The sequence below is a fragment of the Cherax quadricarinatus genome, chromosome 6, assembly GCF_038502225.1.
Source record: "Cherax quadricarinatus isolate ZL_2023a chromosome 6, ASM3850222v1, whole genome shotgun sequence".
In the NCBI taxonomy this organism is placed as follows: domain Eukaryota; kingdom Metazoa; phylum Arthropoda; class Malacostraca; order Decapoda; family Parastacidae; genus Cherax; species Cherax quadricarinatus.
Window position 1 is genome coordinate 43741896 of NC_091297.1, and position 19214 is coordinate 43761109.

General features: G+C 41.7%; 1 protein-coding gene across 1 annotated transcript in view; it reads left to right on the plus strand.

Moving 5' to 3' along the window:
* Positions 1-431: 431 nt before the first annotated feature.
* Positions 432-19214, plus strand: part of Pnn (desmosome associated protein-like protein pinnin) — a 118985-nt gene continuing 100202 nt past the window's right edge. The window contains exon 1 of the mRNA XM_053782303.2: positions 432-600. Coding sequence (XP_053638278.2) covers positions 473-600 — 128 coding nt within the window. The 5' untranslated portion in view covers positions 432-472. The remainder of the gene's footprint in view (positions 601-19214) is intronic.

Here is a 19214-nt window from a genome sequence, read left to right on the forward strand (position 1 = left end):
TAATAATAAGGTAAAAGGACCCCAATGGAAATAAGTCACTCTGTCTGACTTTTTTGGGTTATCCTAGGTTCTCTACACATATGCTGCTATGTATGATAATTCTATGTAACTGTATTTGTGTATACCTGAATAAACTTACTTATTCCTTCAGGCGCTGTATGACCGCCTTTACGGATTTAGCGCTTCCTCATGACTGATAATAATAACAAATGAGTGTTAGTAATTATGGGCACCCAAGACGCACCCAGGACATGGGTATCCGTCTCACATTACCTTATAATTATTCAATAAATGCACTGGATCGTTTCTTAACACGCAAGTAACTATTAATAAACATATTTTTCTAATTAAGATGCGTTTTGGGTATGCGAATGAGAATAAGAATGTTTGTTTGAGGAATTTGTTGAAGAGTTATTGTTAATAACGCGAGGCGGGTATATGGCGGGTGCGAGAGGAACGTCGATATGTGAAGATGGCGGCGCTGACGGGCTTCTCTCTGGTCTCTACCATCGAGTCTGAGATTGAGCGAGCCAGGCAGGATCTCAAGGGTGTTGATGAGAGTCTACGCAGGATAACCGGCAGGGATTTCAGTGATCCAAGGTGAGGGAGTGATGGAGGAACCTGGTGCACGCCTGATGAAGGACATTTATTGGTTGTTCCCTCAAGGAAGGTTCCTTGATGTTGGTGAGGGGCTCTTGATTTAGGGAATTGCATCTGTGCTCCAGTTCCCCAAATTAAGCCTGAATGCCTTCCACATCCCCCCCCCAGGCGCTGTATGATCCTCCGGGTTTAGCGCTTCCCCCTTGATTATAATAATATTGGTTTTTGTTTGGTTCTCCGTTTGTAGACTTGTTGCCGGTGAAAGGATCTTGATCCAAGGTAATCTACACATACGCTGCTCTGTATGATAATTTATGCAACTGTTTGTGTACCTGTATCTGAATAAACTTATTAATTTAAGCTGTTGACTAGTGGATTGACTCGGCTGTTTCTGCTTGCTCAAGGCGCTGCTTCAAGCGTTGTAACCCTCAACAGGTTTAACATTCCCCAGTAAGAAATTAAACCAAAATTTGCTCAAAAGTTGCTGTTTGGTGGTGGTGTTGGTGCTTGTTGTTCTCATTCATGGGTGCTTCATCCTCACATAACTCAATTTAACACTTGTGGCTCACTGGCACACTGAGGGTCCATGGTTCAGTCCCCAACATGGGTGGAAATGTTGGGCATATTTCCTTATACCTGCTGTTCCTGTTCATTTAGCAGTAGTGGATACCTGGTTATTAGTTGTCTTGTGTGTCAAGAAATTTTTCGCCTAGCTGGTAGTAATAAGTTATCACAAGTTATATACACTGATGGATCTAAACAGGAGTCTTCTGGCAGGGCTGCATCTGCTCTTGTTGCCACCTCCCTAGTTAAGAACGATAATAAATTTGTTGAGTTAGGCATAAGAATTAACAACTGGGCGTCTACACTGCAAACTGAATTGTTTGCAATCCTAATGGCGCTAAAGCTAACCTATGACACTGAGCTTGACTCTATCATCATTACTGATTCTATGTCATCATTGAAGGCTCTTGGCTCATATAATGACTCCAACAACATGCTCATTGGGGAAGCCAGGTATAGATACTCAAAAATTAGGGACAAAGGAATTAATGTACAATTGCTATGGATCCCATCACACATTGGATTACTCCTTCATGATAAAGTTGATATGTTAGCCAAGAAGAGTATCCAGAAGGAGAACGTAGAATATAACTTTGGTATAACTGTGTCTAGCATTAGGAATAATATTAGGAGAGAAGTAAATAATGAAGATGATTGTTATAGGAATGCAGTTAGAAGCCTGAGTAGATCTATAACCCACTATGATAACATGAACGTAGATAAGTATGTTTATGGAGCAACTTGCAATGTGAACAGACTGACTGATGTTGTAGTGGCCAGGCTTAGGCTTGGTTACAAGTACTTCTGGCAGTTTGGGAGACACACAGATGATGATCAAACTAAATGTAAATTATGTGATCAGGCATATGGTCACTGTCTTGAACACTATGTGCTTAATTGTCCACTTATTGAGGAATACAGAGACAGACAGTATAATAACCTATGTGACATGTCAAGATATCTTATTAATGAAAATAAGATACCAGATATACTAAGCAAATTTCCTAAATTTGCTTGTAACAGATAAGTGAACTATAGATATGTAGATATAAATCCATATGTATTCCTGTTAACCCTTTGGGGCCTAGTTCCTAGGCCTTTTGTGTATCCACATGCTCTCGCGCTACCGTCCACAGGATGGATATGGGGTGCACAATAAACTAGCCACTTCGGTGGCAAAATCTAAAAAAAATCTTGTGTGTCACACCCTGAGGGACAAGATTAGAGAAATCTAATGGAAATAAGATACAATCGTCAGTGACCCACTTTATTGCATTATCCTGGGTGACTAACTTTCCAGGTTAAAATTTGAACAAATCTAATCTTATTGATGCTAGTAAGGGGCTCTTGATATAAGGAATTGGACCTGTGCACCTATTTAAAACAATGCAATACAAGATGACAGAAATAATTAAAAAGATACACGAATAATTAATCAATGCACAAGAATCCCAATAATCCTAACACATAATAGCACTGTATAGTACAATAGTAATACACTCTCACACGCAACACACCGTATATTACAGTGGTATTACACTCTCGCACACAACACGCTATACATTAGTGATATTTTTCTTTTTATTTAAGAACACCACTAACAAGGTTATATATAATAAAAACACAACATTACAAGGGTATGAACAAGTGTCAAAAAAAAAAAAAAAAAATGGAAATTATAAAGATTGTACAGTAAAACATTGTGATAAATACAAACACACACAACGACGCACATACACAAGCAATCAACGTATACACAACATGACACTACATCTGGCACATTACTAGGTATGGCTTCACCTGTCAACACACACACATTCACGACTTAATCAAAGATCTCGGGTGCCCAACAGAGCACCACGATACTTGAACATTAATTTAGGCGATTATCATGGGGTCTTATCATAGACATAGGTATTTACAATTCAAAGAAGGAAAAGTCACAAAAATAAAAACATCCAATATAACAAAACTAATCTACGATGTGATATTTTCCATCTCGAATGAAACGAAGAAAAATAATAATGCAATTGATTACATGAAATATAAAATAATATTATTAAAAAGCACACTTTAACTATGGCATAAAACATAAACATAAGAACCGATCACTTTTGCTAGGAAGCACATTATACAAATATACACTAACGACTTGTATTGAGAAATAAATGACTGAAGACCTTTTAACTTCTGTACATACAAAGTTTTAACAGATATAGCGACATCACCATCACATAGGAGACATATATACACACGGAGACAACAAAACATTCACATAACTATTATACACAATTAGTCACAGCTGACCAACCCATTAGATTACCCACCGAATGCTCACAAACTATGTCAAATCTCTTAACTCCAAGGCTTTATATTCAAACGGGAAGTCTTTCTCCCATCTCCCCTCATATACCAACATATTTTGACACTTTGTCCTATAAATCGTTCCCACTAAAGCCCGAATTCTACTATTACCTTCAACGTGCCTCATAGCCAATGACACACAAATATAATTGGCCACAACGTACGACACCGCACGTTGTACATGCATGTCAACCCCATCTACGTCAAAACTCAATGTTCAGAGCGCCGACAAACATCTCCCCCCCCATCAAGCACAAAACCCTACTAAACCACTTGCGTACCACGCCTAAAGTCTCGCAGAAATACACGTGAAAAGCAGATTCCTCCACCCTGCACGCCTATTATACAACACCTCAGACGGCAAGATTCCATGCAAAAATTTAAAAACCACTTCCTGTACTTGAGCAAGGAGACGCAACTGTTGAACCTGCCTCCATATATCACTTGTACTGACCGTACTGACTTTCATGCTTATTTTAGTGTCATGTGCAAATGATGATACAAAAGTGTCCCGGGTGTTTTTGTCTATGTCTGCTATGAGGATAAGAAACAGCAGAGGTGCCAGGACAGTGCCTTGGGGTACTGAGCTTTTGACCTCGCTGATGCTGGATCTTGCCCTGTTCACTACTACTTTTTGTGTTGTGTGTGTGTGTGGAGAAACCGAAAATCCATCTGCCTACCTTCCCCGTAATGCCCATGGCCTTCATTTTCTGCTCTTTCACTCCATGATTGCATTTCTCAAACACCTTTGCAAAATCTGTGTAAATCACATTGAGGTTTGGTCATCTTCCAATGCCTCCGTAATTCTGTCATAATAGTTCAGCAGCTGTGACAGACATGATTGTCCTGCTCTAAAACCATGCTGGTTCGGGTAAATGTATATTTCACGAAGAAAACATTTTTTTTAATACCTTTGGGTGTCTGAAATGGACTAATTGGATTTCCATTATTTCTCATTGGGAAAATGAATTCGGATTAAGTCAGATTTGGTATAAGACAGGATTAATTACATTATCTGGGGTCCACTGTACAACATTTAATGTGCCCAAGAGAGAGAGACTTGGTGATTTTAACCCTTTGACTGTTTTGGTCGTATATATACGTCTTACGCGCCACTGTTTCAGACGTATTTATACGCGTAAATTCTAGTGGCTTCAAATCAAGCGGGGGAAAGCAGGTAGGCCTACATGAGAGAGAATGGGTCTCAGTGGTGGGTGTGCACCCTGTGAAAACAATCTGGTACTCGGTGGTGCATTGTGGGAACGCCATCTTGGTAGTCCATTTTCACCATGCCTCATGGTAAGAAGTACTTCACTCCTCGGCATATTAGAGGTCTACTGTTCCCAAGTGATAGCTCTAACAGTGATGGATATAAACCCTCCCCTCAAATGTCTCCTTACCAACCTCAACAGAACACATGACCATAACACAAGGCACAGATCACTCTTTGATGTTCCATGTGTCCATCTCACACTATGTAAAAACTCAATGCACATAAAAGGCCCATAAATATGGAATTCATTACCTGTGAATATAAAAGAAACCCTATCTGTTTACAAATTCAAGTCTCTTCTTAAAAATCACTTATTCACCCACAACTAAATAAACACTGAATAATTGTATCTCATAAATGTTTAACCTGTGACATGATCAAACTTATTTTTTTTTTTATTACATAACCTAACATGCTCCATTTTATTGAATGCACAGCAACTCGATAAATGACCATATGACCTGTCTTTGAAATACTCATTTGTGCTTAATTGTTATTTGTTTACTATAATTTTTACCACTGAATATATCATTGCTTAGTTAATCTTAAGTAAATTTTAAACCTGCCCATAATGCTCTGCATACAAGGGGCTTTTGGCATGTTACACTTAACCCTTAACCCTTTGAGGGTCGACAGGCCCTCTCCGAGACTTGTTCTCAGGGTCGGCCATATTTAAAAAAAAAATTAATTTTTTCTTGTGAAAAGATAGAGAATCTTTTCCTGGTCACAGACCGGGCCGCAGGGGCGTTGACCCCCGAAACTCTCTCCAGGTAATCTCTCCAGGTAAACACCAAAAGTATGAAATTTGATGGAAAATTTACGGAATTATGCTCTCGCGAAGTTAGCAGTCTCGGCGATGTTTACGGATCGGCGATTTTGCCCACTTTGAGCCCCATTTTCGGCCAGTTCCACTGTACTAGTCGATAAAAAACATGAATGTTTCGCTAGAACTCCATTTTTTCTATTGAATGAGTGCAAGAAACCACCCATTTACCAATTTCAACTATCCAGTACAGTGGTCAGAATTTAGCAATTTTGCCAATTTCACACAAATTTCAAAAGATGCCAATTTCTGAATAGGGTCCAGAACAAACAAGAAATACATTCCTGGCACTAAAATGACATTTCCTCTGTTCATTAGTCACGTCTCAAGGCCCCTCTTACATTCTTTTGCTTTCCACTTTGAATTTTTATTCTCACAAAAAATAGAAGATTTACTGTTACGCAGACTACTGCATTAGAGTAAAAATTGGTATGAATCATATTGGCGCACTTGCAAAAGAATATTAGACTCACCAGTTGACGTGTATTGGACGCTTGGCATAATTTGTTTACTTTTGAACTTGGGTAAAAATCGAACATTTCTGCTACTTTGAGCTCAATTTCAAGGTACTTTTCATTGAAAAACCAGTCAAAATCATCTCAATTTCTATGATATGCCTTCCATTCTATAAAATGAGACCAAGAAAACTAGAATACAACAATAAATACCATACGAAAATACAGTGCAAAGTCGCTGTTTTATTCCAAAAAAACGGTCAGTTTTTTTTTTTCTCATTATGCCAGGAGGCAGCTCTGATGAAAACTCTCACTCACACGAGCTTTTAAATCTCTGCACAAAATTCAATTTAAACCAGCAAATAATAGAGCCTACTAGACTGGAGAATACACTAGACCTCATCTTCACTAACAATGATGATCTGATAAGAAATGTCACCATATCAAAAACAATATACTCAGATCACAACATAATTGAGGTTCAGACATGTATGCGTGGAGCCCCAGACCGACAGTGAGATTAGTCACAAGGGAGCATTCACCAAATTCAGCTTCAATAACAAAAACATAAAGTGGGACCAAGTAAACCAAGTCCTAACTGATATAAGCTGGGAAGATATACTAAGCAACACAGACCCCAACTTATGCCTAGAACAGATTAACTTGGTGGCACTCGATGTATGCACAAGGCTTATTCCTCTAAGAAAAAGGAGGAGTAGATGTAAAATAGAAAGAGACAGGCGCTTCCTTTACAGGCGACGGAAAAGAATAACAGAGCGGTTAAAAGAGATCAATATATCTGAAGTGCGTAGGGAGACACTGGTCAGAGAAATAGCAAGCATCGAACTTAAGCTAAAGGAATCTTGTAGGAGTTGGGAATCGCGGGAAGAACTAAAAGCCATAAATGAAATCGAAAGAAACCCAAAGTATTTCTTCTCCTATGCCAAATCAAAGTCGAGAACAACGTTCAGTATTGGGCCCCTACTTAAACAAGATGGGTCCTACACAGATGACAGCAAGGAAATGAGTGAGCTACTCAAGTCCCAATATGACTCAGTTTTTAGCAAGCCGCTAACCAGACTGAGAATCGAAGATCAAAATGAATTTTTTATGAGAGAGCCACAGAATTTGGTTAACACAAGCCTATCCGATGTTATCCTGACGCCAAATGACTTTGAACAGGCGATAAATGACATGGCCATGCACTCTTCCCCAGGGCCAGACTCATGGAACTCCGTGTTATCAAGAACTGCAAGAAGCCCCTATCACGAGCCTTTTCCATCCTTTGGAGAGGGAGCATGGACACCGGTGTCGTCCCACAGTTACTAAAAACAACAGACATAGCCCCACTCCAGAAAGGGGGCAGTAAAGCAACAGCAAAGAACTACAGACCGATAGCACTAACATCCCATATCATAAAAATCTTTGAAAGGGTCCTAAGAAGCAAGATCACCACCCATCTAGGAACCCATCAGTTACACAACCCAGGGCAACATGGGTTTAGAACAGGTCGCTTCTGTCTGTCTCAACTATTGGATCACTACGACAAGGTCCTAGATGCACTAGAAGACAAAAAGAATGCAGATGTAATTTATACAGACTTTGTAAAAGCCTTCGACAAGTGTGACCATGGCGTAATAGCTCACAAAATGTGTGCTAAAGGAATAACAGGAAAAGTCGGTCGATGGATCTATAATTTCCTCACTAGCAGAACACAGAGAGTACTCGTCAACAGAGTAAAGTCCGAGGCAGCTACGGTGAAAAGCTCTGTTCCACAAGGCACAGTACTCGCTCCCATCTTGTTCCTCATCCTCATACCCAACATAGACAAGGATGTCAGCCACAGCACCGTGTCTTCCTTTGCAGATGACACCCGAATCTGCATGACAGTGTCTTCCATTGCAGACGCTGCAAGGCTCCAGGCGGACATCAACCAAATCTTTCAGTGGGCTGCAGAAAACAATATGAAGTTCAACGATGAGAAATTTCAATTACTCAGATATGGTAAACACGAGGAAATTAAATCTTCATCAGAGTACAAAACAAATTCTGGCCACAAAATAGAGTGAAACACCAACGTCAAAGACCTGGGAGTGATCATGTCGGAGGATCTCACCTTCAAGGACCTTAACATTGTATCAATCGCATCTGCTAGAAAAATGACAGGATGGATAATGAGAACCTTCAAAATGAGGGATGCCAAGCCCATGATGACACTCTTGAGGTCACTTGTTCTATCTAGGCTGGAATATTGCTGCACACTAACAGCACCTTTCAAGGCAGGTGAAATTGCTGACCTAGAAAATGTACAGAGAACCTTCACGGCGCGCATAACGGAGGTAAAACACCTCAATTACTGGAAGCGCTTGAGGTTCCTAAACCTGTATTCCCTGGAACGCAGGTGGGAGAGATACATGATTATATACACCTGGAAAATCCTAGAGGGACTAGTACCGAACTTGCACACGAAAATCACTCACTACGAAAGCAAAAGACTTGGCAGATGATGCAACATCCCCCCAATGAAAAGCAGGGGTGTCACTAGCACGTTAAGAAACCATACAATAAGTGTCAGGGGCCCGAGACTGTTCAACTGCCTCCCAGCATACATAAGGGGGATTACCAACAGACCCCTGGCAGTCTTCAAGCTGGCACTGGACAAGCACCTAAAGTCGGTTCCTGACCAGCCGGGCTGTGGGTCGTACGTTGGTTTGCGTGCAGCCAGCAGTAACAGCCTGGTTGATCAGGCTCTGATCCACCAGGAGGCCTGGTCACAGACCGGGCCACGTGGGCGTTGACCCCCAGAACTCTCTCCAGGTAAACTCCAGGTAAACTGTGTGCTGCAGGATTTTTTTATACCGTGCACACTGACCACATAGACCCATTCTTTCATATGGAGGCCTACCAGCTTTCTCCCACTAGATTTGAGGGCGCTAGAATTTAGGCGTACTAGTACGTCAAAAACCCTGGGTCGTAAGCCGTACTAGTACGTCTGAAACCCTCAAAGGGTTAAACGGTCCAAACGTATATGTACGTTTTTTCAACATCTGAAAGTATGTAAAAAAATGTGGATGATCTTTTTTGTTTTACATTTGAAAACGTGTAAAAACAACTTTTATCTACCTTTTTTTTGTTTTATTTGAAAATATGTAATAAAAAGTAGATCTACTTTTGTAGCACTACGAATTTGAACGTCGATCTGTTTGGACTGTTTAAGGGTTAACCACTGTATCTCTTTGTACATCTATATACTGTATCATGTCCAAATAATAAATGGAAGTGCCAGTGAAAGGGAATTTCATGGTTTTGGAGAGGGTGTGACCGAAAGCAGTGCCCAGGATTACGTAATTAGTGATAAACCCCGATGACCCACAACCATCCACCTCTGGTGCTGGCACGTCTCATTCACGTTCACCTGTACCAGGACTAAAAAGCAAACTATTTCCCCGTTTACAGGACTCGGAGCTGAGCAGTGAAAATGATAATGATAGTGATTTCAAAGTTATTGACAGCAGCTCGAGTAGCGACAGTGATTGGGAATATTCGCTAGTGAAACTGCAGTATGTTCGATGCAGCATGCGTTCTGGTAGTGTGCCTTATGCCCTTCCAAGGCAAAGGAGTAAATCTGGGAGTACATATCTTGGCCCTACACCACAACCTGACAGTGAAGATGACGATATTGTTACAGTGTGGATGTATAATGTGCGTGGGGAAGAAGGTGATGGTGGTGGTGATGTTGGCGGTGGCACAAGTCATGTGGCACCAGCAGTGGACCACGCTACTACCGATGCTGCTGACTCTGCACACAACTACAACCAGCCTCACCCATCCCCACACTCCCACAACAATCATAGCCATGTTTCAATATCCAGGACCCACCAGCAGACCGCATCTGGGATTGGCAACAAGGTGACGCTTTTATTCCCAATCCCCATGACTTCGATGAAACACAAAGTGGAATACGGCCATCGTGTACACTTGGGAACAATGCCACTGAACTAGAATGCTTTCAGTTATTCTTTGATAAACCCCTGATAGACATTATTGCCAGGGAAACCAACACATGCTATGAGTACACAATGGCAAATACAAAGATACATCTCAGCCACAGTTGTCTCCTTCCACTGGTGTAGACGTGATTTTGGTGAAAGTATTGTGTTTGCCATGGTGTATTCGTAGTATGTGTTGCTTTCCATGACAATACTTTCCATCAGGGGTTCGTCAAAGAATAACTCTAAACATTCCAGTTCAGTGGCATTGTTCCCAAGTGTACAACATAGCCATATTCCACTTTGGCTGTCATCAAACTGGTGGGGATTTGGAACAAAATTGACAGCTTCCTGCCAATCCCAGGTGCGGTCTGCTGGTGGGTACTGGACAACGACAGGTGGTTGTGGAGGCTGGTGTGGTGGGTGGGTGGGGGATGGTGGCCTTTGTTGTAGATCAGCTGAGGCAGCGGTGTGGGTGGCAGTGATGTGGGTGGCAGCATGGGCCAATGCTGGTGCCTCACGCCCAGCACCACCACTACCACCACCATGCACATTTTCCATCCCAATTGCAACAGTATCATCGTCATTTTCATTGTCAGTTCCTGTTGTACAGGCACGGGATGTACTCCTAGATGTACTCCTTCCCCTTGGAATAGCATATGGCACACTACCAGAGCGCATATATCGTCGTATATACTGACGTTTACTGGGGAATATTGCACTTCACTATCACTACTGGAACTAGTTTGAAGAGGTTGTAGTTCATAATCACTATCACTATCATCACAAATGCTCACATCTGAGTCTGGGATTTGGGAAAATAGGAGCTTCCTCTTAGATTCTGGTACAACTGAATGTGAACAAGACGGCCCAGCACCAGAGGTGGAAGGCTGAGGGTCGTCTGGGTTTTCCTCGCTATTACCGATATTATGGTCATTAGTTTTGGTCAAAACCTCACCAAAACCTTGAAACTCATCTTCACTGGCATATCTATCTGTATTACAACTGTCACTGGGGAACAAAAGTGTCCCAATTCGCCGAGGAGTGAGGAACTTCTTACCACGAAGCATGGTGGACATTGTTTACTAAGATGGCGTTCCCACAATGCACTACTGGGTCCCAGATTTTTTTTCTACCGCGCACACCCATCACACAGACCCATTCTCTCACATTTAAGCCTACCAGCCTTTTCCCGCGAGATTTGATGGCACTAGAATTTGTGCGTACTAGTACGCCCGGTGGCCTGGTGGCTAAAACTCCCGCTTCACACACGGAGGGCCCGGGTTCGATTCCCGGCTTGTGGAAACATTTCGACACGTTTCCTTACACCTATTGTCCTGTTCACCTAGCAGCAAATAGGTACCTGGGTGTTAGTCGACTGGTGTGGGTCGCATCCTGGGGGACAAGATTGAGGACCCCAATGGAAATAAGTTAGACAGTCCTCGATGACGCACTGACTTTCTTGGGTTATCGTGGGTGGCTAACCCTCCGGGGTTAAAAATCCGAACGAAATCTTATATTCTTAATCTTATACCTACCATCCGACTTACGACCGAGTTCGGTTCCGAGAAACCGGTCGTAAGTCGAAATGGTCGTAAGTCGAACTTTACTACTGAATATCAACTAAACATTTTTGTAATGACTTTATTTTGTTTTATTTTGGTATTTCATGTTTTAATTTACTTTTTATGCTGTTAGTACAGGTGTCCCTCAACATTCGCGAGGGTTAGGGGATCAAGAGCCTCGCGAATGTTGAAAAACCGTGAATGTTTGGTGCCCCAATATATTGTAGGGAAATATAATACAATACTGCTTAACTTGTTGAACCATGAACAATCATAAAATACATGAAAACGTCGTAAGTTGTACTAAATATATACATGTTATGCTTTAATAACATGTATGTTATTAAATACCACAGACTCCACCACTGCCTCCACCACTTCCTCAACCAATGCGAGTCCCTACTACCCTCCCTCCGACCCCCGCAACTGGCAGCCAGCCCTCCCACCACTCAGTGTGGTGAGTGTTTTGTTTGTTCATTATTTGCTATTAAACTACAGTATAAATAATGTAAACACATTCATGACTGCATATTGGAATGGCTATTTGGACAGGTATTGGATGGTGACATCATGTGTTTACTCTTGAACACAGCAAAGAATCAAACATTTCTGCTACTGCTAATAATAAAAATAGTAATAATAATAATAATAATAATAATAATAATAATAATAATAATAAGATATAATTGAAGAAGGAAATTGTACAAAAATACGAGGGAGTGGTTGACACATCGTCAGTGTGGCTTTGTTTATGCTGGAGTGAACATTAGTCTCCCTGCTCTTCCAAACATTTCACAATAATTCAGCAGTTGAGGCAGTGGTAGAGGCAGTGGTAGAGGCAGTGGTAGAGGCAGTGGTAGAGGCAGTGGTAGAGGCAGTGGTAGAGGCAGTGGTAGAGGCAGTGGTAGAGGCAGTGGTAGAGGCAGTGGTAGAGGCAGTGGTAGAGGCAGTGGTAGAGGCAGTGGTAGAGGCAGTGATAGGGGCAGTGGGTGAGGCAGTGGTATTTACTAACATATACGTATGTTATAAATAATAATAGTACATGTTAATATTTTTAACATTTATAATAATAATAATAATAGTTATTCATAATGTACTATTATTATTTATAACATATATGTTAGTAAATATCGCTGCCTCTACCACTGCCTCTACCACTGCCTCTACCACTGCCTCTACCACTGCCTCTACCACTGCCTCTATCACTGCCTCTACCACTGCTTCTACCACTGCCTTAACCACTCCAGTCACACTCAATCTACAAGCACCAAACAATGAATTATTGTGAAATGTTTGGAAGAGCAGGGAGACTAATGTTCACTCCAGCATAAACAAAGCCACACTGACGATGTGTCAACCACTCCCTCGTATTTTTGTACAATTTCCTTCTTCAATTATATCTTATTATTATTATTATTATTATTATTATTATTATTATTATTATTATTATTATTATTATTATTATTATTATTACTATTGTTATTATTAGCAGTAGCAGAAATGTTTGATTCTTTGCTGTGTTCAAGAGTAAACACATGATGTCACCGTCCAATACCTGTCCAAATAGCCATTCCAATATGCAGTCATGAATGTGTTTACATTATTTATACTGTAGTTTAATAGCAAATAATGAACAAACAAAACACTCACCACACTGAGTGGTGGGAGGGCTGGCTGCCAGTTGCGGGGGTCGGAGGGAGGGTAGTAGGGACTCGCAGGTGGCGGGAAACTTGAATATGATTTGGCGGCTGGGAATTTGGCGGTTGGGAATTCACGAATGTGTGAAGCCCGCGAAAGCTGAAAACGTGAATGTTGAGGGAGACCTGTACTGTATTTTATTACCTGGAGTTTACCTGGAGAGAGTTCCGGGGGTCAACGCCCCCGCGGCCCGGTCTGAGACCAGGCCTCCTGGTGGATCAGAGCCTGATCAACCAGGCTGTTGCTGCTGGCTGCACGCAAACCAACATACGAGCCACAGCCCGGCTGATCCGGAACTGACTTTAGGTGCTTGTCCAGTGCCAGCTTGAAGACTGCCAGGGGTCTGTTGGTAATCCCCCTTATGTGTGCTGGGAGGCAGTTGAACAGTCTCGGGCCCCTGACACTTATTGTATGGTCTCTTAACGTGCTAGTGACACCCCTGCTTTTCATTGGGGGGATGGTGCATCGTCTGCCAAGTCTTTTGCTTTCGTAATGAGTGATTTTCGTGTGCAAGTTCGGTACTAGTCCCTCTAGGATTTTCCAGGTGTATATAATCATGTATCTCTCCCTCCTGCGTTCCAGAGAATACAGGTTTAGGAACCTCAAGCGCTCCCAATAATTGAGGTGTTTTATCTCCGTTATACGCGCCGTGAAAGTTCTCTGTACATTTTCTAGGTCGGCAATTTCACCTGCCTTGAAAGGTGCTGTTAGTGTGCAGCAATATTCCAGCCTAGATAGAACAAGTGACCTGAAGAGTGTCATCATGGGCTTGGCCTCCTTAGTTTTGAAGGTTCTCATTATCCATCCTGTCATTTTTCTAGCAGATGCGATTGACACAATGTTATGGTCCTTGAAGGTGAGATCCTCCGACATGATCACTCCCAGGTCTTTGACGTTGGTGTTTCGCTCTATTTTGTGGCCAGAATTTGTTTTGTACTCTGATGAAGATTTAATTTCCTCATGTTTACCATATCTGAGTAATTGAAATTTCTCATCGTTGAACTTCATATTGTTTTCTGCAGCCCACTGAAAGATTTGGTTGATGTCTGCCTGGAGCTTTGCAGTGTCTGCAATGGAAGACACTGTCATGCAGATTCGGGTGTCATCTGCAAAGGAAGACACGGTGCTGTGGCTGACATCCTTGTCTATGTCGGATATAAGGATGAGGAACAAGATGGGAGCGAGTACTGTTCCTTGTGGAACAGAGCTTTTCACCGTAGCTGCCTCGGACTTTACTCTGTTGACGACTACTCTCTGTGTTCTGTTAGTGAGGAAATTATAGATCCATCGACCGACTTTTCCTGTTATTCCTTTAGCACGCATTTTGTGCGCTATTACGCCATGGTCACACTTGTCGAAGGCTTTTGCAAAGTCTGTATATATTACATCTGCATTCTTTTTGTCTTCTAGTGCATTTAGGACCTTGTCGTAGTGGTCCAATAGTTGAGACAGACAGGAGCGACCTGTTCTAAACCCATGTTGCCCTGGGTTGTGTAACTGATGGGTTTCTAGATGGGTGGTGATCTTGCTTCTTAGGACCCTTTCAAAGATTTTTATGATATGGGATGTTAGTGCTATTGGTCTGTAGTTCTTTGCTGTTGCTTTACTGCCCCCTTTGTGGAGTGGGGCTATGTCTGTTGTTTTTAGTAACTGTGGGACGACCCCCGTGTCCATGCTCCCTCTCCATAGGATGGTAAAAGCTCGTGATAGGGGCTTCTTGCAGTTCTTGATGAACACAGAGTTCCACGAGTCTGGCCCTGGGGCAGAGTGCATGGGCATGTCATTTATCGCCTGTTCGAAGTCATTTGGCGTCAGGATAACATCGGATAGGCTTGTGTTAATCAAATTTTGTGGCTCTCTCATAAAAAATTGATTTTGATCTTCGACTCTCAGTCTGGTTAGCGGCTTGCTAAAAACTGAGTCATATTGGGACTTGAGTAGCTCACTCATTTCCTTGCTGTCATCTGTGTAGGACCCATCTTGTTTAAGTAGGGGCCCAATACTGGACATTGTTCTCGATTTTGATTTGGCATAGGAGAAGAAATACTTTGGGTTTCTTTCGATTTCATTTATGGCTTTTAGTTCTTCCCGCGATTCCTGACTCCTAAAGGATTCTTTTAGCTTAAGTTCGATGCTTGCTATTTCTCTGACCAGTGTCTCCCTACGCATTTCAGATATATTGACCTCTTTTAGCCGCTCTGTTATTCTTTTCCGTCGCCTGTAAAGGGAGCGCCTGTCTCTTTCTGTTTTACATCTACTCCTCCTTTTTCTTAGAGGAATAAGCCTTGTGCATACATCGAGTGCCACCGAGTTAATCTGTTCTAGGCATAAGTTGGGGTCTGTGTTGCTTAGTATATCTTCCCAGCTTATATCGGTTAGGACTTGGTTTACTTGGTCCCACTTTATGTTTTTGTTATTGAAGTTGAATTTGGTGAATGCTCCCTCGTGACTAATCTCATTATGTCGGTCTGGGGCTCCGCGCATACATGACTGAACCTCAATTATGTTGTGATCTGAATATATTGTTTTTGATATGGTGATATTTCTTATCAGATCATCATTGTTAGTGAAGATGAGGTCTAGTGTATTCTCCAGTCTAGTAGGCTCTATTATTTGCTGGTTTAAATTGAATTTTGTGCAGAGATTTAAAAGCTCGCGTGAGTGTGAGTTTTCATCAGAGCTGCCTCCTGGTGTTATTACTGCAACAATATTATTTGCTATATTCCTCCATTTTAGGTGCCTTAAGTTGAAATCCCCCAGGAGCAAGATGTTGGGTGCAGGAGCTGGAAGGTTTTCCAGACAGTGGTCAATTTTTAACAGCTGTTCCTGGAATTGCTGGGATGTTGCATCCGGAGGCTTGTAGACTATCACAATGACTAGGTTTTGGTTCTCGACCTTTACTGCTAAAACTTCCACTACATCATTTGAGGCATTTAGCAGTTCTGTGCAAACAAGTGACTCTGCAATGTACAGGCCAACCCCCCCCTTTTGCCTGTTCACTCTGTCACATCTGTATAGGTTGTAACCTGGGATCCATATTTCGTTGTCCAAGTGATCCTTTATGTGGGTCTCAGTGAAAGCCGCGAACATTGCCTTTGCCTCTGCAAGCAGTCCACGGATGAAAGGTATTTTGTTGTTTGTTGCTGGCTTTAGACCCTGTATATTTGCAAAGAAGAATGTTATCGGACTGGTGGTATTGTTGGTACTGGGGGGGGATTTTTTTCCCGGCATTAGTATCTGTATCTGTTGGTTTGGAGTGGAGGCCATCGACTGTGGTTCCACTCCAGGAATGACTGGATTTGGTGTACGATTTCTGCCATTTCCTGCCATTTTTTTTTCCTTCCTGGCACTAAAAAACCTCTCCCTCTTGAGTGGCTGTGGCTACCCAGGTTTTCCCATGGCCTGGATGTTTTGTATCTTTTTGTCCCCTTTAGATGGTATGCCTGGCAATTTAAGTTATAGCACAGTCTTTCCTGTACTGAAGAGGTACACAGTTCAGGGTGAAAAAGCTTACAGGAAGGGAGTTTGCATTTTCCTGTTGTCATATGGGCATGGCATTTCCTAGGGTGGTCATAGTTGCACGTCCCATCTGTTTTTCCAGATTTCCCATGCCAGCAGATACCGAGTGCATAGTATGTGCACAGGCTTGGTTTCCGTTTGCCTTGGGTTTCTGTGACTGTATTCCCTGTTGGTGCATGTTTCCCTGTCTTACTTCTATCCTCCCTAGCACCAACAATGGAGCTCCCACCATTTGTATTTTATACTCTAAGGTTTAGGATAAACGCTGTGTACAACACAAATAGTTGTTTATTTCCCAGAAATTTGGCATAAAAAAACACGGTTGTAAGTCAAGTGGTCGTAAGTCGAGCAGGTCATAAGTCGGATGGTAGGTATACGTCAAAAAACCCTGTGTGTAAGCCGTACTAGTACGTCCGAAACCCCGAAAGGGTTAATACACACACGCACTGACACTTACTTTTATTGAAGATCTGGTGATGATTGATGGGATGGGAGGAGGGGAGTGTGTGGAAAGTTGTTAATGCTTAGAAGGGGAATCCCCTTCCATTAGGACTTGAGGTATCAAGTCCTTTTCCAGGGTTACTTCCCTTCTTTTAATGCCACTAGGACCAGCTTGAGAGTCACTGGACATCTGTCACACAACATATCTGTCCATAGAGGCCTGTACCTCCCGTTCCTTTATGATTTGTCTAAAGTGGTTCACAACATTGTCATTGTAATAGTCACCAGCACGGCTTGCAATAGCTGTGTGAGGGTGATTTTCATCCATAAAGGTTTGCACTTCAAGCCACTTTGCACACATTTCCTTAATCTCTTTCTTCATATCCATAGTAATTCTCACCTTTTTTCCTGCAGGGTTGGCACTAGAAGCTTTTTTGGGGCCCATGGTGACTTATTTTGCAGGTACAATCGCTAAAAACGCTGTGATAATATGAAATGTTCTGATAGTATGCATGGATGCGACCACACTGGCTGGCTTGTAAACACTGGCACCCACAGGACAACTGAGGCGCGCTCGCGTAGGGTGAGTTTTTTAGCGTTAGCTGAGGCAAAAATTTTGCGTTAAAATGTATCGTATGCTGGATTTAACGTAAGGTGATGCCATCGTTAGCTGAGGGTCCACTGTATGTTCTTATGGCGGTGTGCAGATTTGGACAAGGCCCTTGAGTATTCTCCAGGTATATATTATCATGTATCTCTACTCCAGTGAGTACATATTTAAGACTTAGATATTCTCAGTAATTTAAATGCTTTATTGGCTCTATGCAGGCCATTAACCCTTTCAGGGTTGCCAGGCCCTCTCCGAGACTTGTTCTCAGGGTCCCCAAATTTTAAAAAAAAAAAAAAAAAAATTTTTTTTATGAAAAGATAGAGAATCTTTTCTTGATCATAATGACACCAAAAGTATGAAATTTGATGGAAAACTTATGGAATTATGCTCTCGCGAAGTTAGCGGTCTCGACGCTGTTTACGCATTGGCGATTTTGCCCACTTTGAGCCCTATTTTCGGCCAATTCCAGTGTACTAGTCGACAAAAATCATAACTATTTCGCTAGAATTCCATTTTGCCTATCGAATGAGTACAAGAAACCATCCATTTACCAATTTCAACTATCCAATAAAGTGGTCAGAATTTAGCAATTTTGCCAATTTCACACAAATTTCAAAAGATGCCAATTTTCAAATAGGGTCCAGAATAAACAAAGACATTCCTGGCACTAAAATAACATTTCCTCTGTTCATTAGTCACGTCCCCAGTCCCCTCTTACATTCTTTTTCTTTCCACTTTGAATTTTTATTCTCTCAAAAAATAGAAGATTGACTCTTATGCAGACTACTGCATTAATGTAGAAATGGTATAAATAATATCAGTGCACTTGTGAAAGAATATTAGACTCGCCAGTTGACGTGTATTGGACGCGTAGCATGTTTTGTTTACTTTTGAGCTTTGGTAAAAATCGAACATTTTTGCTACTTTGAGCTCAATTTCAAGGTACTTTTCATTGTAAAACCAGTCAAAATCATCTCATTTTCTGTAATATGCCTTCCATTCTATAAAATGAAACCAGGAAAACTAGAATACAACAATAAATGTCATATGAAAATACAGTGCAAAGTCGCTGTTTTAATCCAAAAACATGGTCAAAGTTTTTTTTTCTCATTACGCACTGTGTGCTGCAGGATTTTTTTTTATACTGCGCACACTGACCACGTAGACCCATTCTTTCATATGTAGGCCCACCAGCTTTCTCTCAATAGATTTGAGGGCGCTAAAATTTAGGCGTACTAGTACGTCAAAAACCCTGGTGCATAAGCTGTACTAGTACGTCCGAAACCCTGAAAGGGTCAACAATATCTGTTCCA